This window comes from Marmota flaviventris, chromosome 11, assembly GCF_047511675.1.
Source record: "Marmota flaviventris isolate mMarFla1 chromosome 11, mMarFla1.hap1, whole genome shotgun sequence".
Taxonomy (NCBI): domain Eukaryota; kingdom Metazoa; phylum Chordata; class Mammalia; order Rodentia; family Sciuridae; genus Marmota; species Marmota flaviventris.
In genome coordinates, this window is record NC_092508.1 from 96,355,948 (window position 1) to 96,373,133 (window position 17,186).

At 36.3% G+C, this 17,186-nt stretch overlaps 1 protein-coding gene across 5 annotated transcripts in view; it reads right to left on the minus strand.

Moving 5' to 3' along the window:
* Positions 1–17,186, minus strand: part of Uggt1 (UDP-glucose glycoprotein glucosyltransferase 1) — a 109,964-nt gene that overhangs the window by 16,891 nt on the left and 75,887 nt on the right. For all 5 annotated transcript variants that reach the window (XM_071619240.1, XM_027936780.2, XM_071619242.1 and 2 more), the window contains 12 exons: positions 16,902–17,108; positions 16,004–16,135; positions 15,259–15,389; positions 12,865–12,960; positions 9,143–9,245; positions 7,794–7,873; positions 6,510–6,699; positions 5,192–5,350; positions 4,321–4,406; positions 2,552–2,636; positions 1,246–1,334; positions 514–618 (listed from right to left, as the gene is read on the minus strand). In XM_071619240.1, coding sequence (XP_071475341.1) covers positions 514–618; positions 1,246–1,334; positions 2,552–2,636; positions 4,321–4,406; positions 5,192–5,350; positions 6,510–6,699; positions 7,794–7,873; positions 9,143–9,245; positions 12,865–12,960; positions 15,259–15,389; positions 16,004–16,135; positions 16,902–17,108 — 1,463 coding nt within the window. The remainder of the gene's footprint in view (positions 1–513; positions 619–1,245; positions 1,335–2,551; positions 2,637–4,320; positions 4,407–5,191; positions 5,351–6,509; positions 6,700–7,793; positions 7,874–9,142; positions 9,246–12,864; positions 12,961–15,258; positions 15,390–16,003; positions 16,136–16,901; positions 17,109–17,186) is intronic.

Here is a 17,186-nt window from a genome sequence, read left to right on the forward strand (position 1 = left end):
AAAGGGATGTCTTCAGAACAGAGTCTCTCAAGTGCCTTCCTCTCTGGTGGCCCCAATGTCAACAAGTCGAAGCCTATAGTCCCTCTTGCCTCTGGTTATGTGACCTAGGCAAGTCCCTTCCAGCTCTGGGTCTTAGTTTGTATAAAACAGAAGTTTTCTTACCTATGAACTAAGATTCCTCTTGACTCTGTAGAAGGTGAAGTGTTCATGGTCCTATTCTATTCTCTATGTCTATCTCCTAACATTTAGTAGCCAAGTAAACAATACTATCTATAAAGTGTGCACATGATATTCAAAATCTATAGTCTTACAATATACATAGAGGTATTCACTACTAGGCTTCATGGAGTTGACCAGATCAAAAAAAAAAAGGACTGCATATAGTAAGCTACTCAAAGTCCTCAGAGTGCTCTAAATACACTTAAGTACAATAGGCAGAATCCCAAAAAACCTCTAAATAGGAATACCATGACAAATTCACTTACAGACACCAAAATAATCAACAAGACTAACCGAAGAAATCTTTCATAGAGATGACCAGATGCAACAGAGAAAATGTTAATTATGTCATCTTTATCTTGTTTCACTTCCTCCGCCTTCTGGCCTCCTGAAAAGCCCCTGTAACAAGAGATTAAAAACAGGATTCCATTACTCTACTGTTATGTATATCTAAAAAGAACAAATAAAATACTTATTAAAAACAAAACAACAACAACAAAACAAGACTCCATGAGATGCTGGAAAGAGAGTGCCTTCCCATTCCTATTCTTGCCCAAGAGGGTAAGAAGGGGCAGGAGTCACAAAGCACCCAGCACTCTGGGAACAGGCACAAGGCTGAGAAGTCCACCCAGAGGCTAACAAGGAGGATGCTCAGGGTAACAAGGAGGATGCACGTGTTAACAAGGCATTATGTTGCTTTAGGAATAGGTGGTGCATGGGCACCACAGACACAGTCTGTACAATCAGAAGTAAACTAAGCAATTATCAATCACTTCTCCAAAGAGCAGGCACAGCCCAACAAAAGTTAAGAAGCATGGAACAGAAGTAAGTCCATTAGGAGACACTAACCTCCTTTGGTTAATTAATTGGAAAATACCCATCTATTCCAAAGTAAGAATACTCACCTATTCCAAATCTGGCTACGAGAAAGAGAACGGAAAGTCCCAAATACTAACTCAAAAGGAGGGATGGATGGTGCTTATATCTGTTTTTCCTTAAAAACATTATTTTATGATGCCAATTTACCATTTGAATGAGTCCCAAAATCCAGATTCATTCTCATTTGTCCCGTCACTCAGCAAGTCTTCGTTCACCATGTCTGCCTTCTTCTGAACCTGCAATGTACATGGCAGATTATATTCCTCCGAGTATGTCCAGGAGATGTAAAACTAACTTACACTGGATGTATGCTGTGAATTCTCTCATAAGCAGTTACAGCCCCAGATGGAGCCTATCAGAATTCAACATAAATGCCTTCATCTGATGTTCACATTAGAGCCTTAAGTGAGAAGACAGTCATCTCTTTTAATGAAATAACCATTTTTAACTTGTATAATGAGCAAAGAACCTCAAATTCAGATGCATTGAAAATGTAGTCTAAATAAAACTAGAGGCACAAGTCACCAAGCTAACAGTGGATTCTAGGAAAGAGACATTTAGGTCATGACCTGTTTTCAAGTTTTACTAACACAAACATGGGGTGAATTTTCTCAACAGCATGGTTTTCTGCTCAACCATGCAGGCTGACTCTATGTTTTCCTGTGTGTAATGATTATTTATTCCAAAATACATTTTACTTTAATTGAAGGCACAAAGAACTTCAAAATGCTGAGGAAGAACTACCATTTCATTGTTCAATTTTCAACGTCATTTTCCCCGAATATTCTGAGAATGAAAACATGAATAATACAATTGTGACTACATAGCAACAGAGCCTCTACTGAAAACATTTTATATAAAATCGGAATGATTGCTCACTGAGACTACCCAAAAGGTACGATCTCTTGGTTAAAGAAAATCACCAGTTCACATTTACAAAGACATTGTGGCTTAAAGCAACATTCCTAATATTGCTACAGTAAATTCCAAAGAGAATCCTTGGGCTGGTTTCAGCACTCATTCCTCCCCCCCATCTATGGGAGACATGTTCAATGAATCAAGTCTCTTTGTGGAGCCTGAAACCTCAAGCCCTGTATATACTATCTTTTTCCTTATACACACCCAACTGTGATAAAGTTTAATTTACAAGTAAGACACAGTAAGAGATTCACAATAATAAAAAAAACAGAACAATTACAGCGATATATTATAATGAAACTAAAGTGAATGTGGGGTCTCTCTCTCTCTCTCTCTCTCTCTCTCTCTCTCTCTCTCTCTCTCTCTCAAATCAAGAAAAACAATAGTATTTTCAGACCATGGCTGACCGTGGGTGACTGAATCCTAGGGTTAAGGAGGAACTGCTGTCTGTATTTTTACATGTTATCTTCTGAACACAAAGTACTACTACTTTGACCAACTATAAAGAGGGCTGCCTTTCATACAGCAAACTCACCTTCACTTTAATAATTTTGCTTTTGAAGTTGTTGAGGACGACAACCACCTCATCAGCATCGGGAGGAGAATCTGTACCGTCGTGGCTTAGACAGAAAAGCAATAGACATTACAAACCATAATTCTCAAAATGCAGTAGATGGTCAGCCAACAATATGCCCTATTTTTTCATCACCTTTATCGTAAAGGAGTTTTTCAGAACCAGTAATTTCCTTACAACCTGAAGGAAACCCCTTCGAGCTGCACAGAAGCACCTGTTGAGCTCTCTATATGGTGAGTACCCAAACTTCCTTTACAAGTTCTCCTCCGAATCTCTTGTCATAGACTGAGAGGTTCCCAGGCATGGAACATGCACGTGCTGAGCACTGAACAAGGGCATGTACTCACAGGTCTGACCCACGCAAGGCACTTTGAGTAAAGAACCACAAAGGGCTTGGCTACTTTGAACCATCATGAGAACTACCTCACTTCTACTCTTTAATTGGAACAGCTTTATAAAGAATTCTACTCTCCCTCTGTCTGGAGGTATATAAACTGCCAAGTCAAGGCCCTGAACTCAATTTGGTGCCTCCAGTAAAAAGAACTATGATCAGGAAGAACTATAATTAATTTATAGGCAGATACAACAGTGGAAGAAAAAATTTACATAAGGTTTTCCTACCAACCAATTGTAATGCTTAAAACTTCCAAACACCAAATTTCAAGGTGCAGAGGTCACAATAATAATGTGAATGCACTACATTTGCTGCCATACAGCAGAGAACAGAGTTCTCTGATAAAAATAAGGTTTTGACAGGGAAAAACCTGAAGTATGAAACACTCCAGCGTCAGAGAATATCTACCCAGAGGAAAATGCTAGACAGCCAGGAAGAAAGGGGACGCCATAACCCTAAGGAAGAGGGAAGACAGGAAAGTCACACACAGAAGGGAAAGAATTTAGAAACACAATTAAAATTCTGTAAGACCATTATCTGGAGAAAACATTATTTGGAGAAAAATCCACTATTTAAGATAAAATGTTATTATAATACAAATTTCTATTTCCCGGGTAAGAAATATGAACTAATCTACATTGCTTTCATGTGTGTTAGTAATGCTATGGAGCCAAGGCAACACACAAGAGAGTATTTCAAATAAACTCTAATGAAAACCATTCTGTAAATAAATCGGCAGGAATTTTTTTCATAATCTAAAACTAATTTAAATCATGTTAAGCTGAATTTAGACCAAACTTACTTAAAGGAAGTATAATATTTTTAAACTAATAGATATGAGACATAAACCTTAAAGGCAAAAACCCAGCTACTGACAAAATGTTCTAGAACAGTTACTTCTTCCACACCACCACAGGGAAGAAATGGAGCAGACAGAATGGCTGAGGTTCATATGGCCTATGTATTTGCAAATCTCTCAGGTCGGATATACTCTCCAGGCAGAGAAGTTTGAATTTCTTTTTTTCTCCCTTCTTCAAATGACTAAATTTCTCATCTGCCTATAGAGTGCATCATAGTGATAAAATGATTTCATCCTGAGATAGTGCTGGCACAAAGGAATCACTGAAGCATAATACCTGCCTATTACTCTCTATGCCTCTTATTATTCAATTCTCTCTTAATAATTATAGCACATTTACTTTCCTGGAAAAGTATCACACATATGACTATAGATTAAATTGGTGATGCCTGGCAAAATGCCAGGGTAGTATCCAATTAGAGCTGATTCTCATTTCAAAATGCTTACGAAAAATGTACCTGCATCACATAATCCTACCTGTAGATTCTATAAATATCTTCGGACCGTCCCTTTCTAAGTCTGAGAAGCCAAGCTCCTGGGTTGGCTTTTAGCTGAAAGTAGCCCTAGGAGAAGAAAAACAAAAGCCAAATTTTAGTTCCTTTTTAAAACATCAAAATGCTGTTTCTTAGGAACAGTTACTCCTTTGGGTGTCTAAAATATGATATTTATCTTATAAATAAGATAGTTAACAAATTGGGCAATGCAAAAAAAAAAAAAAAAAAAAAAACCCAAATAATTCAACTACACATTAGAAACTCTAGAAAATATAGTTCAGTCAAGCCAAGAAGTCTGCCCTTAGCTGTGCTTCAGGGAAGAGTCAATGTTAGATGACTAAATAAGCTGCAAACTTCCTAAAGAAAAGAACAAGGTTGACAGCTCATGAATAATGCATTTCCAGGATCCAATTCAGCTACAGCATTGTATTGCAGCATGTTGATTTTTTGCTTTATTTTAAAAACTTGACATGTAATTCTAATTTCCAAATTTAACCAAACTAATGATATTTATGTTTGCTTGTTTTGTTTTCCTTTCAGTGCTGGGGATTAAGCCCAGGAAGGCCTTACACATGCTAGACAAACATTCTACCACTGAGCTACCTCCCATCTCCAACCCTTAGCAATGTTGTATTTTTAATATTTTATTTTTAAATTTCTATTTATTTATTTTTGCAATGGGGGATTGAACCCAAGACTTTGTGGCAAACTAATGATTTTTATATTAACCAAATTCTGTCAATTATGAATCGCATTCTCACTTTATGGTTCAGAAAGCTGATTGTTCCATCGTAAATGACAGTGCCCAACTCAATGTGACTGCCACATCACCACCTGATTCTCTGATTATTTACCAGATTGGCCATAACAATGGTGTCCACAATAACTGGGTCAGCTGAAGTTCCTAATGTGAACTGCAGTCCTCGTGGGGGTTGGCCTGTGGTGATGTCATAGCAGTGGCCTTCTAGTAACAGGTACTCCAGCTCATACTCAGCAGCCACTATGCTGTCCACCTGCAATATCAAAATCAAACTACCTGAGTCTATTCAGCAACAACATGGATGAGTCAAAAATGCATTTTTACAAAGTAATGAAGAAGTCAAAAAGACTTACATATTACATGATCATATTGAATGAAATTCAAGAAAATGCAAAACTGCAGTGACAGAAAGCAAATCAGTATTGCCTGAGGCCAAGGTGGGGGACTGCCTGCAAAGGGGAATAAGGACCTTTTGGCAATGAAGAAAGGTTCTGTATCTTGATCCTGGTGATTACTGATTGTGTATAATTATAAAAATTGGGTTGAAAGGAAAAAAAATAACATGGAAGTCATTCCAAAAAGAGAATAATACTCCTAATATTATAGAAAAAATTTAAAAACCTAAATAAATGGAAAGGCATCCTACAGCCATGGATCAGTAAAAAACTTGTACACAACATTCATAGCAACGTTACCCATAATAGCTCAAAGTAGAAACAACCCAAATGTCCATCTGTGAATGAATAGAGTGTGGTATACATATACAAAGGAATATTATCTGGCAATATAAAAGAATGAAGTACCAACACATGTGATAACATGGATGAATCTTTGAAGCCATTTTTCAGTGAAAGAAGCCAGTCACAAAAGGCCATGTGTTACATGACTCTATATAGACAAAATGTCAGAATAGGTACATGCACAGTAATAGAAAATAGATTAATAGTTGCCTAGACTAAGGGAACAGGGATTGACTGCTAATGAGTATGGAGCTTCTTCTGTGGGTGATAAAACATTATCTGGAATTAGTGGTAACGGCTGCACAGCTGTGTGAAACCTTTGGCCTGTACTCTTCAAAGGGTAAATCTGAGGGCATGAGAATTCATCTGAATAAAGCTATGACTTTTTTTTGTTTTTTTAATACTTATTTTTTAGTTTTAGGTGGACACAATATCTTTATTTTACATTTAGGTGGTTCTGAGGATCAAACCCAGTGCCTTGTGAATGCTAGGTGAGCACTCTATCACTGAGCCACAATCCCAGCCAAGCTATGGCTTTTTAAAAACTACATTTTACTCAGATACTAATTTCTCAAAGGCCCCTTGATTCATTTTATTCAGTCAACCACCACTAGTAACATCATAAATGGGTTTTATACATGATTAAATATTTGGAAGCAATGACATTCTTACCTCTTCTAAGTAAATGTTATCAAGGTCATATGGTGTTCTGACAGATTCTACCATCCAACTTTCAGGTGTGTTCAAGTTCAGAGTGAACAGTGGAGATTGTGGCATATCCAAAAACTTTGCTATTGGACCCTTAGCAAAGCTATTATCTGAAGTGAAAGAAATCTCTGGTTCTAAGACATAACGGTAAAAGCTGAAATTGAAAAGAAGAGTGTTAGATTTTTCTTTCTAGGCAACCACAGTCCTTGAGTTTGCAAGCATCAGTACAAGTAAACACAGATTAAAACAAAGTAGATGTGGAGGAATATCCTTCCAGATTGGGAGAAGTACTTCCTAAACTATCGTTTAAGTTAATGATGCTTCCAGTTATAGATGCAGAAGAAGGGAAGGAGAAGTAGGATTGAGGAGGGAGCCATTCCTTCATGTGGGTGACTGCAGCCAAGCATTTCCTGAGCACTTTTTTCCCTTGGGAAGCATCCAGTTTCCCCTTAAAAACCAAGTTCTGAACCAGGTGTGGTGGCACACATGCCTATAAGCCCAGCAGCTTAGGAGATTGAGGCAGAGGATCGTGAGTTCAAAGCCAGCCTCAGAAACTCAGTGAAATCCTGTCTCTAAATAAAATACAAAAAAAAGGGCTGTGCATGAGGCTCAGTGGTTGAGAGTCCCTGAGTTCAATCCCTGGTACACAAACAAACAAACAAGTTCTAAATGGTGATTGAGTTCTCAGGCTAGCCCTAAAAAAACACTACCTATAATAATTTAAACATTTCTTTATGGGAGGACAATGGTGAAAGCTGGGAACCCTTTGGTCACTTGCTAAGACTCTTTCAAAAGGCTCAGAATTTAACCTATAGAACATAGCACATTTGCAATTGAGGAATGTATGCTACACTATTAACTTCTTTTTATATTACTTTTTCCATAAATAACCATTCCAAAGCCCTTGACAATAGAGAGCTAAGCCTGTTCTCTTTTTCAAGATACATGTAAACTAACCTAAGCAAGTTTCCTCTAATATATCCATTGCAACCTGAAGTGACCACTCCTTCAAGATGAAAAGCACAAGTACAAGTAACCTGGTTTTTCACTAGCACCTAAATACTCCCAAGCCCACACTGTGTTCTTAGAAGTTCAGATTAGAGCTAAGATTTGGCACAACTGAACATTTATTAAATGACCCTTTCAAGCATGAAGTCTACCTAAAACCCACTAAACTCCTTAATATTTAATCCTCCTATTGGATTTGGTTCCATTTTTCCAATTGTTGTCTTAAATAGTATGTTTTACCTTTTTAAAGGCATGTCCGAAAGTTTCGATTGGCAGTTCATAAATATCCTTAGGTTCATGTTTATAAGCTGAGTTAAAACCTAAAAGAACAAATCAAATGACAAAATATTAAAATTTTCTCTTCAGAGATTTTGTTCTTCAAGAACATTTCTTAATATCTCAAGAAAAATATAAAGCTGGGTGCAGTGGTGCATGCCTGTAATCCTAGCAACTTGAGAGGCTGAGACAGGAGGACTGTGAGTTCAAAGCCAGCCTCAGCAACTTAACGAGGACCTAAGCAATTCAGCAAGACCCTGTCTCAAAATAAAAAGTAAAAAGGGTTGGGAATATGGCTCAGTTGTTAAGTGACCCTGAGTTCAATCCCTCATACCAAAGGGGGGAAAAAAAAAAGATAACTGACATAATGTCTATAGTGAGGAAATTTCTGGAAATCACAACTCCTGTACAAAATTTACATCACACATACATATAACTTGGGTAGAGGGGGAAATAAGCTATCACATATCACTGCTCCTTTTATAAAGAAGTTTAACACAAAGTCATAGGGAAGCAGCAGATACATGACAAATATCAGATACATGATAAATATCTATCTACACAAGGAAAACGTAAGGGCTAGGTGATAGCCGGGCACAGCAGCACAGCCCTATAATCCCAATGGCTCAGGAGGCTGAGGCAGGAGGATTGTGAGTTCAAAGCCAGCCTCAGCAACTTAGCAAGGCTAAGTTTTATTCATCTCTAAATAAAATACTAAAAAGGCTGGGGATATGACTCAGTAGTTAAGTGTCCCCGGGTTCAATCCCCAACATCCCTCACACACACACACACACACACACACACACGGTTAGGTAATTATACTTCAAAAAAATTATTACCTTAAAAAAATCCAAACAAATAAAATATTGAAGTGTTTTGGTTAGTGCCTTCAAAACGTATTTAAAATTATAACATCTTTATAATAAAAGCTAAAAGACAGCTACAACAAAAAGTCCATGGTAATTATAAAAAAGGATAGTGAAAGCAAAATTCTTTTACCTTATTTATGATTTTGCTACTAGAAATTAAAATATAGCATAAATTAATTTAAAAATAGTTTGCTCTGAATGAGGATGCTACTAAATTTTTTAATTATATGAAATAGCCAACAAAACTTGTACCAACTTCCTAAAGTTATAAAGTTGTTTTCCAAGCCATTACAAACTTTATGATGAATACTCTGCTGAAGATGCCTGTAGCATTTTCCAATGCCCCTTGAAGATGACAAAGGGATAAAGGAAATTTTCAGAGAATTCAAGAGTACAAGACTACTTCAGATAAAAATGGTATGAAATGATGGAAGTGGTCCTTACCAAGAGCAATGGGGCAAGCCTCTGTGCTTCTCTGGTGACAGGGTCAACGACAGCCATAACATCAAAGTACGTCTCCCCTTCCTTTGGCCTCAGTTTAATTGCACTATGAAACATACAAATGATAAAACATTAACATGGAGGAAACAGGAAACAACTTTAAGTTATTGTGATGTTTTTGATTTGGTTCAACATAACCTATTACCCTTCCAGCCCTCTTAACATTTCAAAAAAACTTTAGATCTGGAAAAACTATACTACGATGGTGGCCAACCATAAGATTAATCTATTACTAAAGTTTATAAAACCCTGATAACTCAGGCTTACTCAAAATGTTTTAAAGATGTATATGAAGAGAAGAAAACCAGCTTGAAACAGTATTTTTCCCCAAACTGTTAAAAGCTACTAATGTTAGGTTCTACAACTATTGGAACATCACGCTGATTTTTACTTCCTGGCAAAAAGAGTATGAGGAAAGAAGAAATAAATCATTTTTAAAAGTAATAGAGCTGGGGATGTAGTTCAGTGGTAAAGTACTTGCCTAACATATGTGAGGCCCTGGGTTCCATCTCTACTATCACAAAAACAAATTAATTAAAAAGAATATAAGAAGATTCCAAAAATCTACAAAACCGAGAAAAAGAAAAAAATGCAATCACAAAAACCTTATTATCCCAATGGACTAGCTGCATTTCTATGTCATCCTTTTTAGATACTTATATTAAAATTAGTTCTAAATATAGACTTAGGAAATTTAAAATAATTTCCTCCAACCCCCACCACTTCAACATAAACATTTCCACATATTGTTACACACCAAGCATCCTGAATAAGAAATGATATTTTATTTACCAAGTGAAACTGCCACAGTTTACTACTCTTTAATGCTGAAAATTTAGACAGCTTTCAACCTATGAACAGTCTGTATAGACAGCTTCTCCATATCTGCAAAGTTCTTTAAAGAATCAAAGAAGATCTAGACAGAAGATTATGGGGTCATGGGATACAAATATCTTTGTGACTAATATGCGTTGTTAACTGCTTTTCCTGAAGATCTATAGTAATATGCAAGGCAAAACAATGAATCACACCACATCTTTGTTAGAATTACATATTTTGTCTGTTCTTATAGCTGGTCACTCTTTGGTTTTCTAGAAAGAATATACATTTATCCACATAAAGCTTCCTGTTACAACGTTTCCCTCTGAAGTCACACTGACTTAGGTGACTCAAGAGAAGCAGGGCCCTCTAATGAAGTTTAAAATTTTGAATAGATTTAAACTTCACCCAATTTTTCAAAATGACTGGTTTTGTTTTGTTTAACCTGGTAAGTATATTCTTGTGGTTCAATGCTGATCTCTACTCTTCTATGCAAGAGCATTTACTCAGTGGGATGAAAACAAAAGTATAACAAAAAGCAGAACATAATTATTACAATTGGGAAATAATTAGATGCTGATGAAGTTATTTCAAATTTTAAGTGATTTGGAAATAATAATCACTTTAGAATAGCTTGTTATGCAGCAGATGCTTGCAATCTCATAATATTAACAACTTCAGATTCAATCACCTACAATGATTATTCCAACACAACAACACATTTTTACCTTAATGTAGTTATTCTCAAAATGTGGCTCCAAACCAGTCGCATCAGCCCCACCTGGACATTTGCTAGAATCAAACTTTCTGGCTCCCACTCAGATTTACTCAGTTAGAAACTCTGGGGGCAAGTCTAACAATCGGCATTTTTAAAAGCTTCTGAGTAAAAGCCAAAATTTGAGTGCTACTGCACTAATATAATTTGCAATTCTGTGCTACTTTGGAATCCTAGCAGAAAAGCTCATTAGAAAATAGCATTCTAGGGCTGAGATTGTGGCTCAGTGGCAGAGTGCTTGCCTCGAATGTGTGAGGCATTGGATTCAATCCTCAGCACCACATAAAAATAAATTAATAAATAAAAGTATTGTGTTCATCTACAACTAAAAGAATATTTAAAAAGAAAATAGCATTATATAAACTCTTATAAAGGGAACAAAAAGTGGATATCTAATAGGACTCCACACTGGAACACAGCACCTTATTGGGCCTGCTGTGCCAGGGTTAGTAGTTTTGCAGGATCTCACCAGCACAAATATCTGCAACAGTCATGCCCAGCCAATGATCCTGTGAGGGCCTTTAGCCACCCCCACACTATACAACAAGAGCAAGAGAAAACGAAAGAAGAGAGGAATGTTGGTGTGCAAATGGGAACAATATAAACTAATGATATTACATTTAAATATATTTGCAGTATTAGTAAGAGAAAAGCCAGGAAAAAAGCCAAACATGATAGAGGAACAAGATTTCGAGATTATATATATATATACTTACTTAGAGTGAGTAAAGCAAATATCAAAGAATACTGTGTTTCACTAATGATGATATTCACAAGCATGGATCACACTGTGACAGTAAGGGTGTACAAACTTATGGTTCAGACCTTTTTATTCTAGCATAAATGAGAAATTTCTGATTTAAATATGAAAAAAACATTCATTTAGCTAAGACAACCCCAATAAGAATTTCTCTAATTATAATTTGTATTGTAATAAAATTTGTAATTAGGGCACTTTAATTATATAAAACTCATGGAGAAAAGGATATAGATAATATATTATTATCAAGAAGTATGCAGTGTTGAAAAGATGGGTGCAAAGTGGGTACAATCTGGCTGCTAGTGGCAAAATTCCATGAGGGTTAGATGGGAGCTGCAGAAGTCTCCACCCACAATTAGGAGGCACATCCAATGCAAGCAGAGGGAATCAGTCCCAACCTGCCATCATCAGACAGTCTAACCCCCACCAGAATTGGCTGTGAGAAATCACAAGTGACTACACCAACCAATCCATGCCAGGTAAATCAGGTCAGAATCACACAAGAGAAGCACACACAGAGTCATATTTAAAGCCTTCCTGGGATTCTAAGATGCAATCAAATTACATACTTTCCAGGCAATTGTACAGTTCTCCCCAAAAACAATTTAGTCTAAGTGGAATCACAAGGGAACAACCAGACTCTAGAACATTCCACAAAACAAAAGACTTGGATTCTTAAAAAATGTCAATGTTGGGGCTGGGGTTGCGGTTCAGCAGTAGAGTGCTCGTCTAGCACATGTGGGACACTGGGTTCGATTCTCAGCATCACATATAATAAAATAAAGGTACTATGTCCACTTATAACTAATATAAAAAAAAAAGCCAATGTCATAAAAGACAATAGACCCCTCCCCCCCAAAAAAGGGAGAAGGGACTCTTCTGGACTAAAAGAGACTAAAGGGAGAACTAACTGCAACGTGTGTAATTAAGATCAAAACAACAACAACAACAAAAGCACTTGTGAAAGGTCATTACTGAGACACTATAGAAATGTAAATAAGGATTGTGTATTAACATTACTGCATCAAAGTTAAATTTCTGAGGTAGCTATCAGTACTGTGGAAGACATTCCTGTATTCAGGAGATTCATGCACACACACATATGCCTATATGAACAAAAAAATAACATGGTCACAAATATATATATATATATATATAGGTGTTCACATGAATCTGTTTATATGAAAACTGTACACCAAATCTTCCATTTCTATAACTTAAACACAAACCTGATATAGAAAAATAAAGGTAAAGGTAAGCCTAAGAGTTTAATATGCAAGAACATGTACAAATTCAACATTAATTCTATACCTGTGTCTGTCTTCAAAAAACCGGTACTCAATTCTTGCATCTCCTTTGGGTTGAGCTGACAGGAGAGCATCCACCTTCATTACCAAGTCACTTGCCCTGAAAGAAGAGATTAAGGAAATCTTACCATTAGTTTAACCATAGGTTTTCTAATCATTGTTAAACACATCACCAGCCCAATACTGAATGCCGACCAGGATGGTTTAAAGAAGACATGAGGGGCTGGGGTTGTGGCTCAGAGGTAGAGCACTCGCCTAGCATGCGTGAGGCACTGGGTTCAATCCTCAGCACCACATAAAAATAAAATAAAGGTATTGTGTCCACCTACAACTAAAAAATAAAGAAGGCATGAACTCATACCAACATGCATTAAAAAACAGTACTGATTTTGTAAGTGATTAGGTGGATGGCCTTGAGGACATTACTTATTTTTTGCATATATGAAGCACAGAGCCCTACTCTGCAGGACTCTTGTAAATACTGTGCTGACTAAACATATCAAGCACTTTTCACAGTGCCTGATTCATGACAGGTTGTCAATATTATTTACAAAACAAAAAAAAGCTCCTTCACTAGCTTTTAAATGATGTTATTACTTTCTGTGAATATTAGAGTAATAATTCACTGGAAAAACATTGAGAGAAATACAAAGGAGAACATGAGATTACACATAATAATCACCATCAAAAAATTAGCTATGATACTGTAACTCATAATTCTTTTTAAATATATATGAACAAAAGTGGGATTATATTTGATAACCTAACTTTTCCTTAAAAATTCATCATAAAACCTTTTTATTCGTTAATAAATACAAGGATATATTTTTATTTCAAAAACTATATTATAATATAATCTAGAAGATTACATGAGACTTGAAAAATAGACTACTCTGGCAGTTATCAAAGTCAAATGTCACTAAAATGTGGATCTTGAACTCTGCAGCAAGATGGTAAATGAAAAAGATGAAGGAAAAATAAGACAACTTTAAAATCTTATATCATCCAACTATGAATCAAAGAATACTACCAAGAGAGTGAAAAAGCAACCCATAAAATGGAGAGAAGGGCTGGGGATGTGGCTCAAGTGGTAGCGTGCTCGCCTGGCATGCATGCGGCCCGGGTTCGATCCTCACCACAACATACAAACAAAGATGTTGTGTCCGCCGAAAACTAAAAAATAAATATTATAAAAAAAAATAAAAGGGCTGGGATGTGGCTCAGTGGTCGAATGCCCCTGAATTCACTCCCTGGTACAAAAAAAATAAATTAAAATGGAGAGAAAATATCTGCAATACATGTACCTAATAAGGAACTGACATCAGAATATATCAAGAATTCCTACAACTAAACAATAACAAAAAACCAAACAGCCCAATTAAAAATAAGCAAAGAATTTAAGTGACATTTTCCCAAAGATATGCAAATGGTCAATCTACATGTGAAAAGACATCCAACATCATTAAAGATTACAGAAATGCAACTCAAACTACTAGGAAATACCACTTCAAACCTCTAAGATGGCTATTAAACCACACACACACATTAAAAAAAAAAAGGACTAACAAGGGTTAATGAGGACTCCGAGAAACCCTTATGTGTAGGAATATAAAATGGTGCAGCCACTGAGGGAAAAGGTAGCTGAGGATATAGCTCAGTTGGTTGAGTGCTTGCCTTACATGCACAAGGCCCTGGGTTCAATCCCAAGCAACACACACACACAATAATAATAATAAATATAAGACTTATATTAAAACAATTAAATATAGAGCTATATCCTCAAAATACACATAGATGTGATATTTAGTGTACAAATCAGGTTTGTATGACTACAAGCTCCAGTTATATAGCAGGTACATGGTCCTTTCAAATACTTAATTTTCTTTCATTAAGAGAAATAACCCACTAAAATACATTAGTTAATAAGCATTAAAATAATCAAAATAAAAAGCCAACAATAACCAACATCACTTTTGGAGGATGCAAGAACAACAACTCTGTATTCTGTACTGGGGGGGAGGGGAGGAAAAGAAGTATTTAACCTGCCTTTCCTCTCCTGAACAAAATAAAACTGAAGGAAAATAAAACAAGATTAAATAAGAAAGTCTCTCTTTCTGTAGATATTCCAGAGAATAAATAAGCTATGTCTACATATCAAAAGTTTCACAACATACCAGAATCAAAAATAAATAAAACTGGGAGAATTCAGTTCTTTAAATAGCAGCCTGTGAAATAAATTAGCTATTTTAACAGAAAGATAAATTAAAACATGAGGATTATTACAATTTAAAGCCAGAAATAAAACATCTTGGACTAGGTAGTGAACAATATATAGTGAGAAAAGTCTAATTAATATAAACTCTATAGCATGAACTAATTTCTCTATGACTAAACTTACACATCTTCTTCTACTCGAAGCTGCTGAATATGAGATTTTATTTTCTGCCCAGAAGTTTTCAAAATGATATTTTCTAGGAGATGGAAATCATCTTGGTTAAAAAGCTCACTGTCCTCCAGAGGCCCAATGATCTATGAGGAAAAGAAGAGTAGGTGGTCAGAGCAGACAAGCCATTCATCAGCAGCAGCTAAGAAGCCTCTCTGCTGGCCTCAGGCTATCTCATACACCAAATGCCTTAGACCCAAGGCAGGTACAAACAAACAAACAAAAAAAAAAAGTGAAAAAATAAAAAGAAAAGCCTGAATCATGAATCAACTCATAGTTATGTGTTTACTTATTAATGTCTCAGGCACATAGATTATACATGTATGTGTTTCACATTATTTTACAGTAAGCAAATTCCAGAGTAAAGTAGTAATGTAATGTAGTCTTCACTCATTCTCACCAAATATCAGTAATAAAGCCTACTTCTATGTATCAAAGTTGTACTGAGTTGGGTTCTGAGAGCCACCACACTCTCACTACTTCCCACAGTCAAGACACAAACAGCAGAAGGTTCTATATCCAAAAGCACACTTCCCTGAAAACAGGAGCAGAAATATCACTGGCACTTCAGAAGCCCTAATCACCTTTGGAAAGAAGGTGGCTCTATTGGAAGAGTTTACTAGGTCAGAGTAGCATGCTGCAAAGAGTGTTCATGGACCTAATGTGAAGTCAAGCTTGTCTCAGCTTGACAGATCCTCACCCTTCCATTGCTGATCACTGCCCTCTGTCCCTTCTTCAGCTTCAGAACATCCCTGCAGTACACGGCGTGAGACAAAATGAAATCCATTTTGGAAGACTCAAAGACCTCTTTAAAAAGACTGAAATCCATGCCCTAGGGAAGTAATCATTTTTAAGGAAAAGTCATTGTTACTAAGCAAACCATAATGAGTAATCAATGAATAAACCATAAAATGCTCTTTTATGCCAACTGAATTTCAAAATTAACATTATGTCTCAATTCTCCACTCCCCCCCAATAAAATACCCATTCCTTTCTCCTATTCTATCATGTAATTTCTTCAATTGGCAGTCTGTTTTCCATACCTTTACTTTGCATTTTTAAATCTTGTTAATTTCAAGAGAGAGCTATTTTCTCTAACTGAAACTCAGTATATCTAGCATCTTATAAGAAATTTCAAAACCACAAACACTGTCAAAAATAAGTAACATTAACTAAATGAATAAATGCTGGCTTTTATTAGAAATATATCAAGAACAGAGAAGCCTGTAACTCATAAGTGGCTCAAATCTCCGTGTTTTTTTTTTTTACTTTATAAACAAATCAAATATTGTCTGTCTTTCAAACTGAATAAAAGGCATTGTCTTTGAAACATAGGCAAGTTTAAAAGCTAAAGGGAGGAGATGTAGCTCAGTGGCAGAGTGCTTGCCTAGCCTATTCAAGGCCCTGGGATTGATACTCAGAACAGGGGGGGAAAACAACAGTAGGGTAGCATCAGAATCATTTCTTAGAAAGATTCTAAAGGAAAAAAAAAAAGTCCTTTGAGACACGAGCTAATCACAAATCCTGATATTGAATAGGACACATCAGCCCAAGGGAGTGAACAGCTATGGCAGAACAGGGAACGCATGGAGCCTTACCCCAACAGAGAACTCCCCAATGTCAGCTCCTATGGCTAGGGCCTCTGCTGTCTCCTCCTTGGCCATTTTGGTGATGAAGTTCTTAGCAGAGTTGGAGGTCTGAGTCTGGAGAGCTGCCCAGATTGCTCTGGCGATCTGAGTGTTCTCATAATTTATCTCTTCACTTGGATTATTGATCATGCTTATCCTAACATTGTTACTAGATTTCTATTCACAAAATGGAATAAAGAAGTATGAGGCAGATGTTTCAGATTTAAAAAGCAGCATTAACACCAATCATATTTC